Source organism: Cottoperca gobio, chromosome 7, assembly GCF_900634415.1.
Source record: "Cottoperca gobio chromosome 7, fCotGob3.1, whole genome shotgun sequence".
Taxonomy (NCBI): Eukaryota; Metazoa; Chordata; class Actinopteri; order Perciformes; family Bovichtidae; genus Cottoperca; species Cottoperca gobio.
Genome location: NC_041361.1, coordinates 21,768,938 through 21,791,437, shown reverse-complemented (window position 1 = coordinate 21,791,437; position 22,500 = coordinate 21,768,938). Strand labels below are relative to the sequence as shown.

The following is a 22,500-nucleotide window of genomic DNA, read 5'->3' as shown; positions in this document are numbered from 1 at the left end:
GTGTTTCCTACAAATAGAATTTGGAATTTTTTTATATTTTGTTGTCCTCCTGGCTGTGTTGGTAAGCAAAGGAGTTTGACATGCTGGCGTCATACATCGACATCTAGACGGATATTGCATGATTTAAGGTTAGAGTTTAGTGAACAACCCTCAATATCTTTCCAAAACGCAGCAACTCAACTTGACAAATTGATGAATTTGTTTTATGTGTGAAACCACTGCACTGGTCATCCTCATGAGGGGGGAGGAGGACAAATAGGCTTTAGTCATGAATAGTACTTTGCAGAAATCTTTTAAATCATTTTGTTCCGCATGCTCCCGTGCCCCATTGTATTATTATTTTTTTAACAGTGCTTCCTGTGTTTTATAATAGTCCTGTTTCATCCAGTATTTTTTCACATTGGCCTTTCTGTAGTAGGAATGTAAATGCCACCTTTTCTAAAGTGAGCAGATCATTAAAACACTTCATGAAAATGCACAGGTTACATAATGTCAGCATTTGGTGATAGTACAAATTCAGGATTCTAACAGCAGATACATCATAAAATACATATTTCTTAAGGAATAGTAAATGCAAATTGTACAGATTACATGATGTACACACAGTACAGTGTTTCAATGATGTTACACTGTACATATCCAACATACAGTCAGTTATGCGAGTGCTTCACAGAGGAATACACCTGCCAGTACAGTAACTCACCATCATGTAAGGATCCTCCACCAGAGGGTAGAAGAAGTCTGTGGTCTGGACCAGTGAGAGCCCTCCATGCCTCAGGGGAATCACACAGCAGTCCATCCCTACACCTGGAAACACATGAAGCACAATAGCCTTGCTGTAATTATGAACTTATGGTCAGTGAATTGTTGAGTGATTATACTACTTTATTAGTTCGTGTGTGTACTTGTGGTGGTGGTGTTTACTAAAAAGGTAGTATTCATTTCAGGACTTTTATATGAAATTGCATTACAATATATTATTAATACAGGGGTTTATATGTTTGTGGTCACTCAGTGTAACTACATACAATGCTTTCCACATAATGTTACTGATGTTACGCCTCTAAAAAGCAGTAAACTAAGTGCAGAGCTTCCACTCAAGATTGCGAAACTTCTTTACTAGAAGGAATGTTTGACCAAAAGCATGAACTTTGCACCTCAACGCATTAAAGATTTCTGCTGAATCATTGCTACCGTATGGTAATATGATAACTCGCGGAACTTGTGCCCTCTTCGTGACCACTCTTAGCTAGCTAGGTTAGTATCTATTATATGCATTAACGATATAGCTTGGTGTAAACTTACAACTGCAAGTAGGTTATATGTTAACACATTCGATAGTTGAGGACTATTAAGAACTAATGGTTTTAATTCACCCATAGCTGTCCATCTGTCAAATGAGCTGCCATATGAGTTAACACAAGCTAGCATTGTTAGCAACAGTTACGCTACATAACTGACGCTAACCGCCACTGACAGCACAGGACATGAAAGCTATCTTTGATCATTCAGAATTAGTTTCTCACCGAGTCGGGGTCCGGGCAACTGTTGGCCAAACTCCGATGTTTGGTCTCCGGCCTTCCCTGTCCCATCGGCCCGGTCCGTCTCCAGTCCCGCCAGGAGTTTGAGCAGAGCCTCCTGCGGGACCTTGCAGCCTCATCCTTTCAGGTCCGAAAAAGCCGTGAGACGGAACCCGCGCTCCAGGCCGTGCTCCTCGGGTTTGAAAGGCTTGTATCCGGGGGGGAAACATCCCTCGGCCCCCACGGCCTCTGCCGATGGAGGCGGGGAAGTTGAGCCTGACATGCCTGCCTGAAAACCACTTCAAACTCACAACGCCTGCCTCGTACACCGGCAAATAAAGACGTAAGGATGAATGAAGCGTGTGTCCGGCGAGCGCTGCTTGAAACAAGAGACGAGTGTAAAACACAATCATACCAATGCGACTTCCGGTCGGAACTTCCGCCGTATACATTCTTAGTGTGCATGTCTATGGCAAGATTCACGGATCCTAAACTACACACTCTTACCAAACACTTTTGACATTGGACTTGGATTTTTACAATATTAGAAAAAGGTCATTTAAACCCATTACGACAGCACAGTCGTCAGAAATAAAGACACAAATGTCTAATTTTGAAGGCGGAATTTATGATTTCCGGTCCTTTTCTGTGTCTCGTTGTTCAACTTGACGCAGAATCGAACCGTTGTAAAACGCTACCTTTTCCGATGCTATGGTTTATAGTTATTTGTTCTGGGATTATTACTTATAAAACTATAAACTATAACATATTGCCGTTTCTAATGAATATTAAATTATTATGATTTTCGTAAATGGTTTCTTCCCAGCTGCACTTCATTCAGGGTACACACGCGACTAAACACACACAAGGACTAATAAGTGCTTTATTTATGTAAATCTTCAACAGCTTGAAACAATATTCTTTGCACAAAATGATCAATAATTACAGACAATATTCACGAAAACTGTGAAGGACCCTCAATGTGCTTACCTGCGGATAGATAAATAGCAGGGTGCCACAGGTTGTGACAGAATAAAGGGCACAAACAGAGCGATATTGGGTTCAGGGTCAGGTTTAAAGCAGTGGTGCAGTCAAAGGTGTACACAGGCATAGGACACAGAGAATGGCTACTTTTTTTTTTTTTTTTTTTTTTAATAAGCGTGAATCCATCTCTAATATATAATAATACATGTTTCGAGGAAATGTAGACAGCAACATTCATGACCAAAACATATTTGAATATTGTATATTATTTAAAGCTCACTAGGTTATTCACATTGTCACGTTTTCTCCTTTGAGGGAAAAAGTACCCCTGAACTGTCACTCAATTATTGTATACGTGTATAACCTGGAGATGCAGTCAAAGTATACACACTTATTCCTCCTCAATTGCCACTATCCCACAAGAGTGAAGAGGGACAATTAGGGATCATATATAAATACTGATGGACATGTGCATCAGTGGGCCATCTAGGAGGCAAGGCATGGAGAGAGGGAAGAGGCAAAATAAAAGAACAGGTGCTGGGAGAAAAGAGAACGACGAGAAAAGGACGGGTTGTAAAATGTAAAAGCTACAGCAGAGTTCTGAATCAATGGAGCCCTTCTAGGAAAATACCATGCTGATTATCTTGCCATCATTCTCTTCTCTCACTTGTTCATACTATCATCTGATTGCCACTTGTCTTGATTCCAACATATTAGATTTTTTAAATGGTAAGATGCTCAGTCTGTAGTCAGGTTTGTGTGTGTGTGTTTACATGGCAGAGAGAGTAAGGGGCAACTACCAAACATGTTTTTTCGAGGCTGTGCCCAGAGCTGGGAGTAGACGTAAATCTACTGTATATGTATATATGTATACGTGGTGAACTATTCTCATGTTACTGTATACAGTCCATGACATGTATCTGCAGTGTGTCCATATCTGGAGCCTGATACTGGCACTTTGGACAACATAAATCTGGCAGCTCCTCAGTTCCGGCTACCCCTTGATCACCCAGTGGTGCCAAACCCTGATTGCGGAACGAGGGAGCAGGGGGCACCGTGTTGAAAGCTGCAACGGGGGGAAAAAGCATGTTAAAACAACGTCTTACCAGAAAAAATACATTTATAAATACATTTTCCTTTTTTGTTATAAAAAGGAACCCAAAAGACTCAGTGGTCACTACAGTTAAAGCTGCACAAAAGCCAAGACAGTATACAATACTCAGTGCTGAAAAGTAACTAAGTACATTTACTTAAATACTGTGCTGACGTAGAATCCAGAGGTATGTCATTTTCTAGAATATTTGCATTCCTCCTCTTCACTACATGTATTGACAAGACATAGGTTTTTAAAAGGATACATTGTAAAGAGTTAAACTAATCAACAGGGTGGAACGTACTAAACTAATATTGTTTTTGTTGCAACAAATACATTTTGAGAATATAAGATAAAACTTTATAATCATTACTCTTGTATATATTTTGTCAAATATAAAAATCACACAAATTGTAAAAGAAAAAGCAGTAAGCAAGTTCCTTAAAATAGTATAACAATATTCTTCGGTTGCTTTGGCAGCAGAACAAGCTGTAAACACAACTTATGATAAGCTAACTTGTTAACAGTTGCTTATTTATACATCCATCAGACAGAGCAACATTATCATTCTCCACCTGGTGAGTGTAAGTCCAATTTCTACCCTCTTCTAGCTCTGTTCTTGGACTAAACTAATTCTGAGAAAAAAGCTGTTTAGCTGCTAAATCAGCTCCACTTTCTTCACCAGCTCGTCTAACCGTGTCTGTCTGCTGCTTGGTGCTGGATAGGCGATGCACAGTGGGTTTCTGGAGCTTGTTTACTGAAACCAGCTGCCTGTTAATGCTGGAAACACTGAAACTGAACCATTCAGTAACTCTGCTGGGAAACAAAAACTACGAGCTAAAAGAGGCTAAAAAGCTCCATAGAGCCGGAGAATTCTGAAGGTTCAGAACTATCAGAAACATCTTTTATATTACATACAGTTGATTGATTCAATAATATTTAAACAATTATTAGTGCAGCTTTAAAATCAGCTCCACTTTGACCAGCGACAAACATTTTAAATGCTGCTTCCATCATTAATAATAATAATCTGATAATATATTATACAATAATACCGATACAATAATAGGGGTCATTCTGTTACCTAATGAGTACTTTTAATTTTGATACCTTAAGTACATTTTAAGCTAAAACTTCCTACTATTACCCAAGTAAAACTTTAAAGGCGGGACTTTTACGTGTAACAGTATTGTTGTGTATTTTTGTGTGGTATTGCTACTTTTACTTAAAAAGGGAAAATGTGCCACCTTTTATGTGGATGTTCAATCAGTGTTGAAGGTAAATGTAGTCTATTACAACATCACCACCCATTCTATAAAACTATATTTCTTCAAAAGTAACTTTTTCATCGTCAAACAGTTGAAAATTAAAGAGTTAAGTCCTGATCTGTGTTTTTGCTGGAGCGACAGAGCTTTTTTAAAAATGATTATTAACTATACAATCTATTATTAAAATATGTTAAAAATGTATAGAATATTTTCTGACCCACTTTAATTCATGCACGTTACTTCACATATATGTGCATGTTATTTTGAATGTGTGCATTTGTGTGTGTTGGTTGTGACGTACCTTGTGGTGGGGGAATGTGTGGCGCCCGTGTTGGAAAGTCTTCCAGGTGTCTCAGCTTCATTTGCTCCATACGTGCACTGAAACAGACGTGGACAAAGGCAACATTTATGTTTCATGAAACTTTTTAATATCTCTATAAATACCTTATCTCATATAATGTTCCTAATACACAGAAGACAATGGCAGATACAGCTCTGACTTCAGATATGAAGAGTCAGTCTTGACGACGTGCCAACAGCCCTGCCTTCGGTGACGGCTGCAGTAAAGCTAAAGTTACCTCAAGATGCTAATACAGCATCTGATTAGAGTGTAGGGAGAGGAATTCAGCACACAAGCACTATGTAACCCTGGATCAGAAAGGACATGAACACAGATTTGAACTTATCTCAAAATAGCCAATTGGAGCTCAGAGCAAGACAGACTGAGCTATCAACTGTGTGACTGGGGACACACATAATTATCATCATGGACATGGGCCTGTATTGTGCTTCCCCCCCCCCCCTTTCAGAGAAGCTTTTATTTACCGTGATGTGGCTTCCTGCTTGAGCCTTTCAATCTCAGCCAGGGCCTGAGTCAGCTGATCCTGCAGCTCCTCTTTCTTCTGGTTCAGCTTCTCTCTCGCTTCTCGCTCTGCGAGGAAGTCTGCCTTGTAGATCTCAGCCTGAGCAAACACAAAGACAGAGAGAGAGGGAGGGAGATGCGACTTCACCTTTCAATATACCTGAATCAGACAAACATATTCAAATGTGGGTGTGGATGATTTGTGCATAGCTGACAAGTGACTCATAGGCGGGCTAAATTAACTTCCATGACGCCAATTTTTAAAACTGAATCCTCAAGCTGGACGAGCAGAACCTGTTACATCTCCGCCTGCTTTGGGGAAGCATTCCTGGTACAACATTTAAACACTGCTCAGCTGATAACTGTTAGCCTCCTACCGCAGCTCGGGCCTTTCTATCAGTTTAAAGTTTCAATGTGTAGTTCTGAGCCACCTGCTCACAAGAAATAGGGGGCAGTATTTCACCTCTACTACTGACCCCCATACAATCTAAATTCAACAATCATCAAAACCACCAGAGGGAAAGACTTGTTGTTTTTGTTTCATCTCTGCAACACAACACATAGATGTCTTTGACATAATGTCAACGCCCAAAACTGGAATTTGGTTCGTCTTGGTGGAAAGGGGGTGATAGCAGTGAACTGCATATAGCAGTTCAATACAGAAAAAGACCAAAATGACTTTTGCATGGAAGAAGTCAGAAGCAGAGTTATGAACAATGATGCGATTGCCTACTGGTGTTTGTACTGAAGTGAACAGTGATGCGATACTTCGTTCTTAGTAGTTAGGTCAGTGACTACAAATCTTTGAACTGAACTGAATGTAACAATTCAAATGAACAAAGTGATTTGTGTGAATGTATGCTCTGAATATTTGAAACGAATTCAAGACAAATTTTCTGAACCATAAATATCCAGCTGTACGTTCTTGCTCTCTTGTTTCCGACAGCGAGTTGACATACACACCACTGCAGTGGCTGCAGAGCCTCCACACTCTCACTCAAATGCAAAGTATTTCCAAACAGCACTCCTGCTGTTTTCTTTGTCAACCAAAGTTGCAGAAAGTTCTGCACTTGCCATCTTTAATAAGCTAAAACCACTGCAGCGGTGTGTGTGTGTGTGTGTGTGTGTGTGTGTGTGTGTGTGTTCACCTGCCATTTCAATGTGTGACAATCTCAAAGGCTTTAGAAAAGGTGAACTACCTCTAAAAGAATATTGTTCTCATTAATGCAAAAAGTTGTATTTATTGTAATAAGTTTTTCATGTGGGTTAGAATATCAATATATTGTATTGAATTAGAAATGCCAGTACATCAACACTATGATGTGTGAGTGTACCTGTGCAGTGAGGACTGGGACAGTCTCCAGGGAGCCTTTCTGTTGCTCCACCTCCTCCTTCAGTTTATCTATCAGATCCTGCTTCAGGGCCAGCGCTCGCTCTGCCTCCTCTAGCCGGCTGCACAGATCTCCTCCCTGGAAGACAAGCACACAGAGATGAATGTAAAGATGTGAATACATGCGCTAAATAGCAAATAATGAGGGTAAATAGAGGTTTGAATGTGTTTTTACCTCACTCTTCAGTTTAGAATCATAGTCTCTAAAAAGACACGTGTAGGCATGCTGCAATTGTGTCAGTTTTTTCCTGAGAGGAAAAAAGGGAAACAACATTTTTCCACACAGTATTACATCAAATCTGAGATGTCGCTCTGGAAACAGTGTTGAAGAACTTTTGAACAAAACCCAGTAGCATTAATTATCACATTGAAGCAGAGATCACAATTCTAGAATAAAAACAATGAACATTACAATTGTATTGTGTTGGTAGATGAGATAATAGAGATAGAACAAGTTAATATCTTGTTCACACCAGATTAAAAAAACAACTTTGCCGTACATGATGGCCCGCCATGGTACTGAACCTTCCATTCCTCTCTTCACTGAATGTTTCATACATCGTGACAGAGTTACCACTCACTTCACTCATCAGAGGAAACCCTTTTTGTTTGTTATTTCCCTCTCTGGAATAAATCTTTCTAAATATCATCATAGTGCAGAAATGTTTATGTGTGTGTGTGTGTGTGTGTGTGTCTGTTTGTCTGTGTGTGTGTGTGTTGAACCCACTTCTCCTCCGTGACAACATGTCTCTCTGTCTTCAGGGCCTGCTCCAGGCTCTGGGTCTGCAGCAGCAGCTTGTCCATGGCCACATGATGCTGCTTCCTCTGCTGCTCAAACTCCCTCTCTGCCACCTGCAGGGCCTTCATCTTACTGCTCAGCCTACACTCGAGTAGAGCAGAGAGAAACACATCAGCACACATGACCACTTACAGGTGAACACTACAAGGGCGGATTAAGGCAATTGTAGGTACAAATCAAATAAATAAACGGAGCCGGGGGATTGACCTACAATGGTCCAAATACGCCGTTGTAGAAACACAGACAAGTCTCTGCGTATGTACGTATGTTTGTATGCACGTATGTACGTATGTGCTTATGTACATATGTATGTATGTACGTATGTGCGTATGTATGTATGTATGTATGTATGTATGTATGTGCGTATGTGCGTACGTACGTATGTACGTATGTACGTATGTGCGTATGTATGTATGTACGTACGTATGTACGTATGTATGTACGTGCATATGTATGTATGTACGTATGTGCGTATGTATGTATGTACGTATGTGCGTATGTATGTATGTGCGTATGTATGTATGTGATGTGCGTATGTGCGTACGTATGTATGTACGTATGTGCGTATGTATGTATGTATGTATGTATGTACGTATGTGCGTATGTATGTATGTACGTATGTGCGCATGTACGTACATATGTATGTGCGTATGTATGTATGTACGTACGTACGTATGTACGTATGTACGTGCATATGTATGTATGTACGTGCGTATGTATGTATGTACGTGCATATGTATGTATGTACGTATGTGCGTATGTATGTATGTATGTACGTATGTATGTACGTATGTATGTACGTATGTACGTATGTGCGTATGTATGTATGTACGTATGTGCGTATGTATGTATGTACGTATGTGCGTATGTATGTATGTGCGTATGTATGTATGTGCGTATGTGCGTACGTATGTATGTACGTATGTGCGTATGTATGTATGTACGTATGTGCGTATGTATGTACGTATGTATGTATGTGCGTACGTACGTACGTATGTACATATGTATGTATGTATGTATGTGCGTATGTATGTATGTGCGTATGTATGTATGTGCGTATGTGCGTACGTACGTATGTACGTGCATATGTATGTATGTACGTATGTGCGTATGTATGTATGTACGTATGTGCGTATGTATGTATGTACGTACGTATGTGCGCATGTACGTACATATGTATGTGCGTATGTATGTACGTACGTATGTACGTATGTATGTACGTGCATATGTATGTATGTACGTATGTATGTATGTATGTACGTATGTATGTATGTGCGTATGTATGTATGTGCGTATGTATGTATGTGCGTATGTGCGTACGTACGTATGTATGTACGTATGTGCGTATGTATGTATGTACGTATGTGCGTATGTATGTACATATGTATGTGCGTATGTATGTATGTACGTACGTACGTATGTACGTATGTACGTGCATATGTATGTATGTACGTATGTGCGTATGTATGTATGTACGTATGTGCGTATGTATGTATGTATGTATGTATGTACGTATGTATGTACGTACGTATGTATGTACGTATGTACGTATGTGCGTATGTATGTATGTACGTATGTATGTATGTAGGTATGTGCGTATGTATGTGCGTGCGTATGTACGTATGTATGTGCGTACGTATGTATGTGCGTACGTATGTACGTATGTATGTATGTACGTATGTGCGTATGTATGTATGTACGTATGTGCGCATGTACGTACATATGTATGTGCGTATATGTACGTATGTATGTATGTACGTATGTATGTGCGTATGTGCGTACGTATGTACGTATGTATGTACATTTGTGCGCATGTACGTATGTGCAGTATGTATGTATGTGCGTATGTACGTATGTATGTATGTGCGTATGTATGTATGTACGTACGTATGTATGTATGTATGTGCGTATGTATGTATGTACGTATGTATGTATGTACGTATGCTGACGTGCCGCTTACTTTTCTTCCAATACTTTGCGTTCATGCTCGCTTTTCTCCAGGCAGCTCTGTCTTTCATTCAGTTCTCCTAATAGGGATGTTGCTTGGGCTTTCAGAGCCTCGCAGTCCTTAGCCAGCTGTAAAGATACATTACTTTACATTACAGTTCATTTAGTTGACGCTTTTGTCCAAAGCGACTTACAAAAAGTGCAAACAATCATGAGGATACAACTCCGAACAGCAAGAATCTTGCAGGTACATTAGCTTCAAAAAGCTTCAAGGTATCTGGGTTGATATTTTAAGGCTGCTTGCTACAGTGCCACCATCTGTAACTTTAGCAATTGGAAGACTGGAAAATGTTTGTTTATGGAAGTAAACATCCCAGCTGTTCATAGTACACACCTGTGCACAGTCCTTGTCCTTCTGTTTGAGCAGAGTTTCAGTTCTGTCCCGCTGAGCTGAACTCTTCTGCAGGTAATCAAGCTTTTCCTCCAACTCACGATACCTACAGACACAACACATTCATAACTGAACTGGGGGTTTAAAGAAGTACTGTACCACATATATGTAATGCTACAATAAAGTAGGGCTGAACCATTGATCATTCCTATATTGAAATTGCAATTTTAAAGAGTTTTCACAAGAGCTGCAAATTAATTAAACTATAATTTACACAATAACAATTTCTAAACAAGATGTAGCACATTTACTCAGCTGTAACTAATTAATGTTAATTCTGTTCAGTGGTGGAATAAGTATTCAGATCACTTAATAAAGTATGTATATCATATAAGGTAGTCCTTTAATAAAATACCACACTATGAAACAGTAAAAAGTCCTGTTTCTTTCTTAATAAAGTAAAAGTACGGAGGTATTTGCAACAAAAGTATTGAAAGTAAATGTAAAAATGGGCCCCGTCAGTGTTACATTACTATGTTATAGGATTGTTGATATTGTTGCATTACAATATTGTAATGTTGTAGTTTGTTGTGGAGCTCATTTCAACTGCTTCATATTCTGTTGGTTAATTTCACTTAAAAATGTATCATACGTTATGTATACAAAATCTTAATCTGAAAAACTACCAGTAACTACAGCTGTACATAAATATAGTGTACAAGTACACTTTATCTATAGTAGAGTAGAAGTTTAAAGCATAACATGGAAAGTGAAGGACAAGCGTCTCATAACTACTTAATTACAGTACTGGAATAAATGCACCACAAAGGAATTGAAAACAGCTGATTCTGTGAGTTTCACAGGAACACGTGTCAAGTGAAATGAAATGACAGTTGAATAATGTCAAGTAAACTGTTATAATAAATAAATATTAAATTGTTGAAATGGTATGTGACATATGACAGAAAAACAAAAATATGCTGTATTTGCAAGTAAACAACAGATTAAAGAAATCACACATAAAACAAAAACAAGAGACAGGCAGGTGGCAGCAGTGTGTCGAGTGAAGGCATGCACACAGTGAGAAAGAGAAAGCCACACAGAGCTGTGGGCTCACCTGCCCTGTGTGGCCTGAAGCTGCTCTGTGAGTTTAGCCAGGCTAGAGCTGGAGAAGGGAACAGAGAGGGGAAGGAGGAGGAAGACATCTCAAACGTCAACCTTTTATTAAGCGGAAGAAATGCATACATTTAAAAAGCATGCTAGTGTCTGCAGATATACAGTTAAGCTTAATTAGCACCAATGACTCATGACAACTATATTAACACAGAAAGTCAGTTTAGTTTGGTTTAGTTTCACACAATGCACAGCACATTTTTTAATGGGAGGGAAAACATATCATACCAGTCAGAGGAGTGCTGTGCTTCAGAGCGATGTTGGGCCGCCTCCTCTGTAATATTGCTTGCCTGTAAAAACATTCACACAAGTCCATTAGATCACACAAGGCGGCGAATTCCAGAACATCTCTGTTGTGCATAGAGACGTCTTTTACAAGCAGCTGAATGTCTGATCTATAAGCAGCCTACCTTCAGGGGGCACGAAGTTCTTCTAATTTAATTGTGGTGTCTAACTCAATAGTGTCCAACCAAGTCTCACTCAAGCAGTCTCGTTCTGCAATCTCACAGCACGGCGAGGCCTCATCCACATGGTCAAAATCTGCTTCATATTTATCCATTACATTGAAAATCTTTGTATTTAAAACTAAGCTTTCTGTACTCTAATACAATAAACACTTTACCGCCGGTGTCTTCCGGCAACAAGTCACCAGATATTTCAGAACGAGACTTCTCCTTGAGCGAGACTTGATTAGACACAATAACAAACAGTGAAAGGTCCGTTACATAAACTAAATAAACAGGTAAAAGGATAAGAAACAGTCAAACAGGTTTGTCTGGAGCTCTGCCACAGTGACTTTCTTACTTATGTCTATCCTGCTCATGTGCAGTACTGGTTCCTAGAGTACAATGTGCATGTGTTTGGATCACGGTGTTACCTGTGCCAGTTTGCCCCGTAGCTGGTCAATGCAGCGCCGCATTCGCTCTCTCTCTTTCTCCCCCTCGTCCTTCTCCCTCTCCAGCTCGTCATTCTTCTTCCTCATATCTCTCATCCCTTCCTCCAGTTTCTCTTTGTGGCTCTTTAGCAACAGGAGGAAATCATTTGCACCTTCCACAGGCTGCGGAGAGAGACATAAAAGCGAAAGAAACAGGGATGAGAAGTGATGGCAGGAGGGAATTGGACAGAGACAGACCACGTTCACCCCGGGCTAGAGGACTGACCCCAAGCAAAATGTGGATATACACCAAGATGTGAGAGAACACAAAGTGAGATAAAAAAAAAGGAGACAGAGAGGGATTTAAAAAAGGGGTAATTGTTGGATTAGAGCTTTTTAAAGTGAGACACAGAGACATTTCTGTTGTCCAACTACCAATAAATCCAGTGCTCCTACTAAATATAAGGAAAAAACGTGATTACCCCAAGATTTATATTGCCTTGTGACTTTTTTTTACATGAAACATGAGGCATCAGGTTTTGTATTTATAGTTCCGACTTCACAGGCCACAGGATTTTTAACCTCTGTCTGAATGCAATGTAAGAGAAGGTGAGGTGAAAGGTCAAACTGGAGGTGGGAGGGCCACAGAGGAAGTGTCAGGGATCTGATTGGGGGAGGAAGTGGGATGCAGTGAGCAGGCTCACCTGGCCATCTTTCCTGCCCACTATCTCCCCCCATACCTCTGAAAGTGAGGTGGAGGGAGAGGGGAGGGCGCTACTCAAAGAGCTATGCACACTCGCATCGCCCTAGACACACATGAACATACCAGTTAGTTGAAAAACAAACAAATACAACAAAACTGTGTCAAAAAACAGTGTCATACATCTTACCAGGCTGCGAGGTGGCGTGGTCTGTGTGTGTTGATCCATGTCTTCAACTCTCTTCTTCTCCAGCTGATCTAGTGTCTGAAACAAGTGGTTCCAAAACCCACAGGAAACGTTTGAAAAGCGGAGCTTCGATTAGTAGGAGTTTTGCCCACACAAAGAGACGTTTCCTCATTTAGATGTGATGCTTAGTGGTTGAAAACTTGAAGAGCTTTTGTCACTAACTTTTTCTGTTAAATGTCAATATTGCCGACGCCACTGTTCCCCTGCTGTCCTGTAGTCATGTTTATTTTATAAAGAATGTCGAATAGTTCTGTCTCTATCTCTAATTGCATTAATATAAATAACATTAATTACAAAAAACACCAGTGTATGTGTGAAGACAAAGACACAACACATGAAATGCATCATTAAATATTCATTAAGTCCAATATGGAATATAAGCAGACAATTAATATGCACAGAAAAAAATAACGAACCAGGGAAAAAGAGGTGAACTAATCTTTGCGTACACATACACATACCAACACAGCATTAGAAAATATAACAGGGGAAGCTATGTAACGGTGGAACTAATTTGTTAAAATGTAAAAACAAATGTGTGACTATGCGGTAACAGATGTGTGAATCTCAACTAGCCTACCTGTGCTCCGTCCAGTTGTCTGCGCCCCTGCAGATCTTCAGTCTGGCTGGAGCTGCAGCAGTGGTTAGAGGAGGAGGCTGGTCCGTTCACCAGACCCTGCAGAGAGTGGTTTTCCTGGGCCAGCCTCTCCACCAGGGCCCTGGCCTCCTGGAAACGACAGCTGAGAAATTCTCGTTCACCTCTTGTCCTCTGCTGCCATCCTTCCATTTCCTCACAGCGCTGACGTAAGGCGAGGTTGCTCCGCCGCAAGGCCTCTGGACGTAGGAGGTTATGTCAAACAGAGTGACACAGAGAAACTATTTCAACAAGACGTAGAATTACATATATACATGCAATTATAACATGTAGTTCTAACATTTAAATTAAAATAAAGTATTTTTTAAACATATGATGCACGATTGTGGACCTGGGAGCACCTTTATGCTCGTTTTGTACACTGTTTGTACAATAGAATATATTGAAAACTTTATTTATACAGCACTTTTCGAAACAAAGTTAGAAAGTGCTTTACATGGACCAGGATTAAAACACAATTTTAAAAAATGTTTTTAAAAAATGTATAAAAAAACAAACAATCACACAAGATAATAATAGTAATAATAATAATAATAATAATAATAATAATAAAACAGACAAGACATTTTCGCAGATATGTTTTGAGAAGTAATTAAAAAGAAGATGTCACTGATTCTGCAAGCCTCAGATCTTAAAAGGTAATCAGTCAAATCTTCTAAAACCTTGATGTGGTCTTGTCTTCTAGTATTTGTTCTTATCAGAGCAGCTGCGTTTTGTACTGAAAACATGATATTGTTTTGTCTAAACCATGAATACAGTGCACTGCAATAACCTAATCAAGATTGAATTGAATAATGAATAATCAGGCAGAGAGAGAAGAGACCTGATTACTGAGATGATCATCAGCTGATAAATACATGATAGAACGAGTTTTGTGAATTGTTTTTCAAATGACATTACACTGTTAAATATTACACCCAGGTTTCTAGCTGCCAGTTGACAATTATAGACAGGGTGCAAATATATTTTTGTAAAATAGGGATAGAATTTGGAGGACAAAAATAATAATTTCAGATGTTTTCATTTAGTTGGAGAAATGATTAATTAATTATGGGAATACATCCTACCTCTAAGCTGCTGGTTGTCACCCAGCAACCTGGTCACAACCTCATTGGCAGCCAGCTCCGGTGGGACCCTGAGGGTCCCACCACTCTCTTCTCCTGACATGTCCCACTGCATTGGGCCATCAGGTTGGGGCTGCACCATCCCTATAGAAATCATGCAGGTTATTATCTACACAGACACACCTCATTATGCCATTATCAAAGGGGAACATCACTGCACAAATGACAATGCCTGTGTTGTGATGAGGTCTCTTTACCTGTCTGTAACCTTATTAACCCTTATCCCTTAGTACAACCCGTCGTTTTCTGGGATTAACCTGACCCCCACCTTACCCTAAACATAATCAGTTATCTCTGCTACGTTAAACCATAACCCCAACTGTATAGGGGGAGGAAACATCATTTTCACGGGACGGAAACATCATCACATACTGACACATGACATACCACGCCTCATCCCCGTTAAGCGGCCTCAGGTACTAACTTTCTCTTTCAATTTAAAACCTCGTCAACGTCCTGGTCCATTTTGCGTCTGATGACGCCATTTGGCCGCTGTCAAGCTTTGGTCTAAACACTCACTCGGGAAGTGTCCGTCTACTATTCTTGCTGCAGTATAACCTACATACAGGTGTAGGTGAACAGGACGAAAACATTACGTCATTCCGAATACTATGAGGCAAAGAGCTCGAATGAAGCACATAGCTTGTTTTATACATTTGTTTAACACACACCATGGACAGAAGTAAAACCGCCAGACGTCAATTTCAACTGCTGATATTACCAAACGCACAAACTGGTAATCAACTAGTTTTATTTAAAGCTAACAATGTTAGCTATAATAAACAATGTAATTATGTTGTTTTCTTACACCGCACTAAGACAGGATTATATATGTGTTCAGTAACTGTTACACTACTACAGTGTCCTCTTACCCGCTCTTCTTTTTCACTGTTGTTGTCCGGTAATAACAGGTAACCAAGCTGTCACTCACATCCAGCCTGTTAGTAAGCGAATCTGTTTAGCCACCGTTAGAAAGCTTGCTGATGCTAGATAGCTAGCGATGTAGCTTATGAGCTAGCTAGGATAATTTAGCAACCAGAAGCTAGTATATCTGGGGCAATTGTTGACTGGCATAAACAACGACCTACTTCACCGAACTGTATATCTTCCAAAAGGCATTTTGCCAAGTTTTGTAACGGTATCCTAACAAAATGTAGGTTTTAAAGGTGGGTTGAGGTTATCTGTCAAAGCCGAAGCGAGTGTTGTTAGCTCAGGAAATAGTGTGATTTTTTCGCCCTGAGGTTAGCCTCTCAGGCAGCACTTCCTCTCAGCCTTCAAACAACCGCGTTGGGTTAAACATGAGTTACACCCACAGACTCAGTGATGGAAAGTAACTAAGTACATTTACAAGTACTGTACGTTACTTGAGTACTTGTATTTTCTGCAACTTTGTACTTCCATACAATTTGGAAGCAAATATTGTACTTCTGCTCTACATTTATTTGACAACATTAATTACTAGTTACTGTGTAGGTTAATATCATAATGAATTATGATGTACTATTATTTATTAACATTCCTGGTAGTATAAAAAGTTATTAAAGTTAGCTCCATCTTTACCAGCTGCCAAATTAAAATAATGTATACATAAATGAATCACTAATTATAATCCAGTGATATCATTTATATTTTTCCGAAAATGGCAATTCTGCATAATGAGTAATTTTAGTTTTGGTCATTTAAGTATATTTTGATGCTAACACTTTTGTACTTTTTTTTCAGTTAAAGGAATGCAGGACTTTTACTTGTAATACTACATTTTGGTTGAGACTGTATTATTTAATTAGTTAACAATACAATGCGATAAGTAAACAGTAAGACTTCAAATTAAACAAATACATATGTAAATACCGGTATATATAAAAGCAAATGACGGGATGATTCTGATTATTTTTTCTGATGTTATATTTCTTAATATATAGATCCATTTCTTTCTTGAAAACAATAATGTGAGGTTTTAGTTTTTGCAAAAAATATAATGAGATTAAACAATTTTTTGTTTATATTGAGTTGACACTTAAAAGTAAAAGTAGTATCAGCTAATATTATCCAAGATAAATCTACAAATATCTTGCCATAGTTTACAGGTATGTATACATTTGTGGACAGTATGGTAATCAGTTAAGGCACAGCTTAAATCGATTTATAATTTATGATTTTAGCAAAAAAGGACCCAACCGGATAACATTGCTAAATTATTTTAACCTTTAACCTTATTGACCAAAAATATTTTTTGATGGGGAGCCCAAACTTTTTTCCTGCATACATTTTTTACACAATTATTACAAAAAGTGAAATTACACTGAACTTTTGATTAAACTATTTTGATCAATTATCCAAAGTGGCATTCAACTCAAAACTTTCATCAGACAAAACATGAATACAAAATGATAGAGCCTTCTCCAGAGATAAAATATATATGTATATAAACATGCATATGCCTGTCTCCTGGGCTGGTGTGGAGGTTATACAGCTTGGAAGTGAGTGCTGCCTGAGAAGCATTACTTAGGGCAAAAACAGACCCTCTTTAAAGGAAATCCCCTTCCTTCTTCCGCAGTGGGAGATGACGTCAGCTGGCTGCACCATCAGAGCTTCATTTGCTGATGTGCGTAAAGTGAAAGAAGCTACATGATGCTCGCCACCCCTGCTGCAAGATTTGTTTTAATATTAGCTTGGATTTGTCCAAGTTACGCGCTCTATTTCCACATAGGCGAGACGGAGAAGAAATGCTTCATTGAAGAAATTCCAGATGAAACCATGGTTATTGGTAAGCTGTTGTGTGTCGTTAGCTTGACGTAACGTTAGCTAACGCAAAAGCGAACAGCTGGCTCCATCAAAGATGCTGCATTGAATATGACAGTAGTATCGACAAAAATACTTGCAGTTGGAAGAAACGTCTTGTTCATAGTATTTTGGCACATACATTGAAGTTTTCTGTAAGATTTTTTGTCTGCTAGTTAGCCTCTTTACATTTTGTATAGATTCTCTGGGCGAGCGATAGTGTTACACCAGAGTCATTATTCTGAATAATAAGTCATATTTGCCACAAGTTACTTATTTAGGTAGGTGACTTATCATTGGCGGACTGTCTGCGGTGGGGCACCTGCACGTTCTTCACGGAATCTGTGATGCATTTATGGTGAACATTGTAACATAGGTTACATTATGTTGAATATACCAATTTACTATATTAATATTTCGACTAATTATATTCTTATTTTTCCTATTGTTATGTTACTGGTGCAACAGCCTTGCAAAGTTTATCTCCTTTGAATGATTACTGGTGAGCTGATGGCACGTGTCTGTGTTGCTTTGTCTGTCTGACAGGAAAATACAGGACTCAGCTGTGGGACAAACTGACAAATTCCTTCCTGGCAGCCACACCTGGTCTTGGGATGCATGTCGAGATCAAGGATCCAGATACAAAGGTTAGGACAGAGGAGGTGGTGTTATGAAACACACCCACATACATGTGCTGTAAATACAATCTAAAGATTTTCGTTTTTTTTCTCTCCAACTCTCCCAGATTATCCTCTCTCGACAATATGGGTCAGATGGACGGTTCACCTTCACCTCCCACACTCCCGGAGAACATCAGATCTGTTTGCACTCCAACTCCACCAAGTTGGCTCTGTTTGCAGGAGGAAAACTGGTATGAACATAGTCACCGCTTTGATTTTTGTTGATTACCTTACTTTCATGTTCAATGTATTCACACTGCGACCTTGACACAATGTCCTGCATGTTTATTTGTACAAACTGAGGGCTGTTTCATAAACCACCAGGCTTACTTCAGGGGAGGAGGCTTATTTTTAGGCTATTCTGATTCACAAAGGAGGTTTCAAAAAGTCTGGGGGGGGGGGGGGCCTGCGAATAGAAACTGTTTGTCAGTCTCGTGGTCCTGGATTTCAGACTCCTGTAGTGCCGGCCTGATGGCAGGGGAGGGAAGAGTCTGTGCGGGGGGTGTACTGTCCCTGATGATGTTGTGGGCTCTCCTGGTGACCCTGGTGGTGTAAATGTCTTGAAGTGATGGGAAGGCTGCTCCTGCGATGTACTGTGCACAGTATTCCAGTGAAAACAAGCTTTTAAATGCATTGCATTCTTACCCAAGGAGCTGTAGCCTAATAGTCCTCCACACCCACACAGGTGTTTCCAGTTATTCTGGCTGATTAGATAAGATCTGCTCAAAATGAAGGTAGGGAGAGCATTGCTTGGAATTAAATGAGGTCATCGGACTTAATGTACCAATAAGAGTGACACTGGTGTCATTTGTTCCGCCCAACAGGTGTAACAATGCTAAGGAAATAATAAGGAGAGTGAGGGAGATGTCAATCAAGGACAGGCTGTGCACGCCCAGAACAGTAACAAGGAAGGAAGTTTACTTTCTAGATATATTTTCTAGGGCTTCCCCCCCCCCCCCCCCCCCCCCTCTTAGTCCAATTTGTAAGTTTTATTTATCCCAGTATTTTCCCAAAAAATATGAGCACATCTCTGGTAAACACAAGCTTCATGGTGATTTTAATATTTCAACTAGTCGGAAACATCGTATGAGTGTTAATCGACGAATCAAATATAAAACAAAAATATAATAATACTAATACTAAAACCCAGCATCCATGACCTTAAAAGTTCCACTTTCTCCGGAAAAGGCTGAAAATGTTTTCCAGATATCTTTTGTTGACTTTTAATTGAGTTTTAATATTTTCCTTCTCATCCATTTGTTTTGTCACCATTGTAAGCGTTTATGAATATCAGTGATTCTGGGTCGGGATGTCAGTTTCAGTTTCACCGCTCATGATAAAAATAATTCTTAAACCAGACTTGATTTAGTCTGATTTTATTAACTTAATTTTCTTAATCTAATCCAAGAAGTTTTTCACAGTACGCTCTACTTTTCTGAGCTTTAAAAAAAAAAATGAAAATCCTATCTGACAATTTCTCTTAATGCCCACTGAATACGAATACCCTACGTGTCTCCCAATGTTGCAGAGAGTGCATCTGGATATTCAGGTGGGAGAACATACCAACAACTACCCTGAAATTGCAGCTAAGGACAAACTCACCGAGCTGCAGCTACGAGCCCGACAGCTGCTGGACCAAGTGGAGCAAATCCAGAAGGAGCAAAACTACCAGAGGGTGAGTAAAAAAAAATACAAGTACACCAAGTAATGACAGGGGTGACGGGTTTACTCCTAAGTTAATGAGGTGTAGTTGCTGTTTGTGACTGGATCGTGTATCGTGTGTTCTGCAGTATCGCGAGGAGCGGTTTCGCATGACAAGTGAGAGCACCAACCAGCGTGTTCTCTGGTGGTCCATCGCTCAGACACTCATCCTCATCGTCACCGGCATTTGGCAGATGAAGCACCTCAAGAGCTTCTTTGAGGCCAAGAAACTGGTGTGATGTCTCTGTGAGCAACGGCAGCATTAGGAAACAACATGAACACGAGCAGACAGACTTGACTGACTGGAATGGAGAATGGTCCACGCAGGGTGCAGAAACCTCCAGAGGGAGACGTGGTCTTAAAGGGATAGTTTGGATGTTGTATGGTACTTCTCCATACTCGGTGCAGCAGCTGGCGGTCGGCACGTCCTCAGTTTGGAGAAACAGACCGGAGTACCAGCAGGAAGCTGAGTAATGTACTGCTGTGGACTGGAAGTAGCAACACTTATTTCAGACAGCAACTCTGTGTTCTGCCAGTTAAATTACTGTTTTTGTCAATGGAGTCTGGTGGCTTTGAAGAGAGCATAGATGACAGCTTCTGTTCCCAGTCTGAAAGGACTGTATGACAGAAAGCTAAATATTTAAAAAACGGTGTACTCTTAAACTGTTATTGATTGTTTTAGGAGTCTAAAATAAGTGTTGCTGCTGCCCCGTCCACAGCAGTACATTACTTAGCTTCCTGCTGGTACTCCTGTTTCTACAGACTGGGGCCGTGCCGACTGCCATCTACTGCAGGTTACACACTGAGTATGTACAAGTTCTTCATACATCCCAGCTATCCCTTTAGTATCAGCCATAAATGCTACAAAGGCAGTTATCAATCCTGGGCACTGTGTTATTCCTTGCAAATGTTTTAGGCTATTGTTATTTTACAACACAGTAGCACAACATTCCAATTGCCTTTTTTTGTTTGCGTTTTTATTCACAACACTGGACATGTAACTTTTCTATTTCCGTTGGAGAAGAAGCAGAGACGACATTCGTGAGCTGAGATAGTTTTTATGGTCGTACAGGAGTGAAGTAGATGTGTAAGAATTAAAATATTGATGCTGTTACGAGTAATAGCGAAGTAGTTTATTGATGCATCATTTTATGTAGACTTTTTTTTTTGTCATTGTTGCACATAGTTTTGTAACTTTCTAACAGGCTTTCCGCTGAGTTCATAATATTCTACTGGCCTCGATTCCTTACATGTCAATTTGATATCGCTTTTCTTTAATCCTCCTTTTTAGCATGCATACACACATATATATATATATATATATATATATATATATATATATATATCTATATCTATATCTATAGCTATAGCTATATCTATATATATATATATATATATATATATATTCATATTCATATTCATATTCATATATATATATGAATATATATATATATATGAATATATATATATTCATATATATATATTCATGAATATGAATATGAATATATATATATAGATATAGATATAGCTATATATAGATATATATATCTATATCTATATATATATAGCTATATATATATATATATATATATATCATATTCATATTCATATATATATGAATATATATATATATATATATATATATGAATATGAATATATATATATTCATATATATATATATTCATATATATGAATATGAATATGAATATATATATTCATATATATATATATATATATATATAGATATATAGATATAGCTATATAGATATAGATATAGCTATATAGATATAGCTATATATATAGATATAGCTATATATATAGATATAGCTATATATATATACATATGAATATATAGATATAGCTATATATATGAATATATATATATAGATATAGCTATATATATATATATATATATATATATGAATATATATATGAATATATATATATGAATATATGAATATATATGAATATATATATATATGAATATATATATATATATATATATATATATATATATGAATATGTATATGAATATATATGTATATGAATATATATATATGAATATATATATATGAATATATATATATATATGAATGTATATGTATATATATGAATGTATATGAATGTATATGAATGTATATGTATATGTATATATATGTATATATGTATGTATATATATATATGTATATGTATATATGTATGCATGTATGTATATGAATATATATATATATATATATATATATATATGTATATGAATATATATATATATATGAATATATATATATATATATATATGAATATATATATATAT

General features: G+C 38.4%; 3 protein-coding genes across 6 annotated transcripts in view; 1 reads left to right on the top strand and 2 right to left on the bottom strand.

The window, feature by feature from the left end:
• sephs3 (selenophosphate synthetase 3) overlaps positions 1-1,939 on the bottom strand; it is a 9,808-nt gene extending 7,869 nt beyond the window's left edge. The window contains exons 1-2 of the mRNA XM_029435253.1: positions 1,527-1,939; positions 704-807 (exon numbers count right to left, since the gene is read on the bottom strand). Coding sequence (XP_029291113.1) covers positions 704-807; positions 1,527-1,803 — 381 coding nt within the window. The 5' untranslated portion in view covers positions 1,804-1,939. The remainder of the gene's footprint in view (positions 1-703; positions 808-1,526) is intronic.
• Positions 1,940-2,593: 654 nt separating this feature from the next.
• Positions 2,594-16,286, bottom strand: ikbkg (inhibitor of nuclear factor kappa B kinase regulatory subunit gamma). 4 transcript variants are annotated; one of them, XM_029435247.1, is made up of 16 exons: positions 15,900-16,286; positions 14,971-15,111; positions 13,829-14,082; positions 13,192-13,266; positions 13,006-13,107; positions 12,305-12,484; positions 11,656-11,717; positions 11,372-11,419; positions 10,258-10,360; positions 9,877-9,992; positions 7,845-7,997; positions 7,293-7,365; positions 7,062-7,196; positions 5,691-5,827; positions 5,167-5,243; positions 2,594-3,570 (listed from the first exon to the last, which is right to left on the bottom strand). In XM_029435247.1, the coding sequence occupies exons 2-16, from the start codon at positions 15,107-15,109 to the stop codon at positions 3,398-3,400; spliced, it is 1,827 nt and encodes a 608-aa protein (XP_029291107.1). In that variant the 5' UTR covers positions 15,110-15,111; positions 15,900-16,286; the 3' UTR covers positions 2,594-3,397. The 4 variants fall into 4 exon arrangements, with proteins under 4 accessions (XP_029291107.1, XP_029291108.1, XP_029291109.1 ...); XM_029435248.1 differs by lacking the exon at positions 11,372-11,419; XM_029435249.1 differs by lacking the exon at positions 13,006-13,107.
• A 1,298-nt stretch (positions 16,287-17,584) lies between these two features.
• Positions 17,585-21,303, top strand: tmed4 (transmembrane p24 trafficking protein 4). The gene is made up of 5 exons (XM_029435255.1): positions 17,585-17,794; positions 18,355-18,455; positions 18,554-18,679; positions 20,017-20,163; positions 20,279-21,303. The coding sequence occupies exons 1-5, from the start codon at positions 17,656-17,658 to the stop codon at positions 20,426-20,428; spliced, it is 663 nt and encodes a 220-aa protein (XP_029291115.1). The 5' UTR covers positions 17,585-17,655; the 3' UTR covers positions 20,429-21,303.
• The last annotated feature ends 1,197 nt before the right edge of the window (positions 21,304-22,500 follow it).

Coding starts and splice junctions, on each gene's coding strand:
- ikbkg (XM_029435247.1), bottom strand. CDS start 15,109: ATGGTGCAGCCCCAACCTGATGGCCCAATGCAGTGGGACATGTCAGGA. Junction 11,420..11,655: donor GCACAGCACTCCTCTGACTG/GTATGATATGTT, acceptor TCCCTTCTCCAG/CTCTAGCCTGGCTAAACTCA. Junction 7,197..7,292: donor ATTCTAAACTGAAGAGTGAG/GTAAAAACACAT, acceptor CTTGTCTTCCAG/GGAGGAGATCTGTGCAGCCG.
- tmed4 (XM_029435255.1), top strand. CDS start 17,656: ATGATGCTCGCCACCCCTGCTGCAAGATTTGTTTTAATATTAGCTTGG. Junction 17,795..18,354: donor AGATGAAACCATGGTTATTG/GTAAGCTGTTGT, acceptor TCTGTCTGACAG/GAAAATACAGGACTCAGCTG. Junction 18,456..18,553: donor TCAAGGATCCAGATACAAAG/GTTAGGACAGAG, acceptor CAACTCTCCCAG/ATTATCCTCTCTCGACAATA.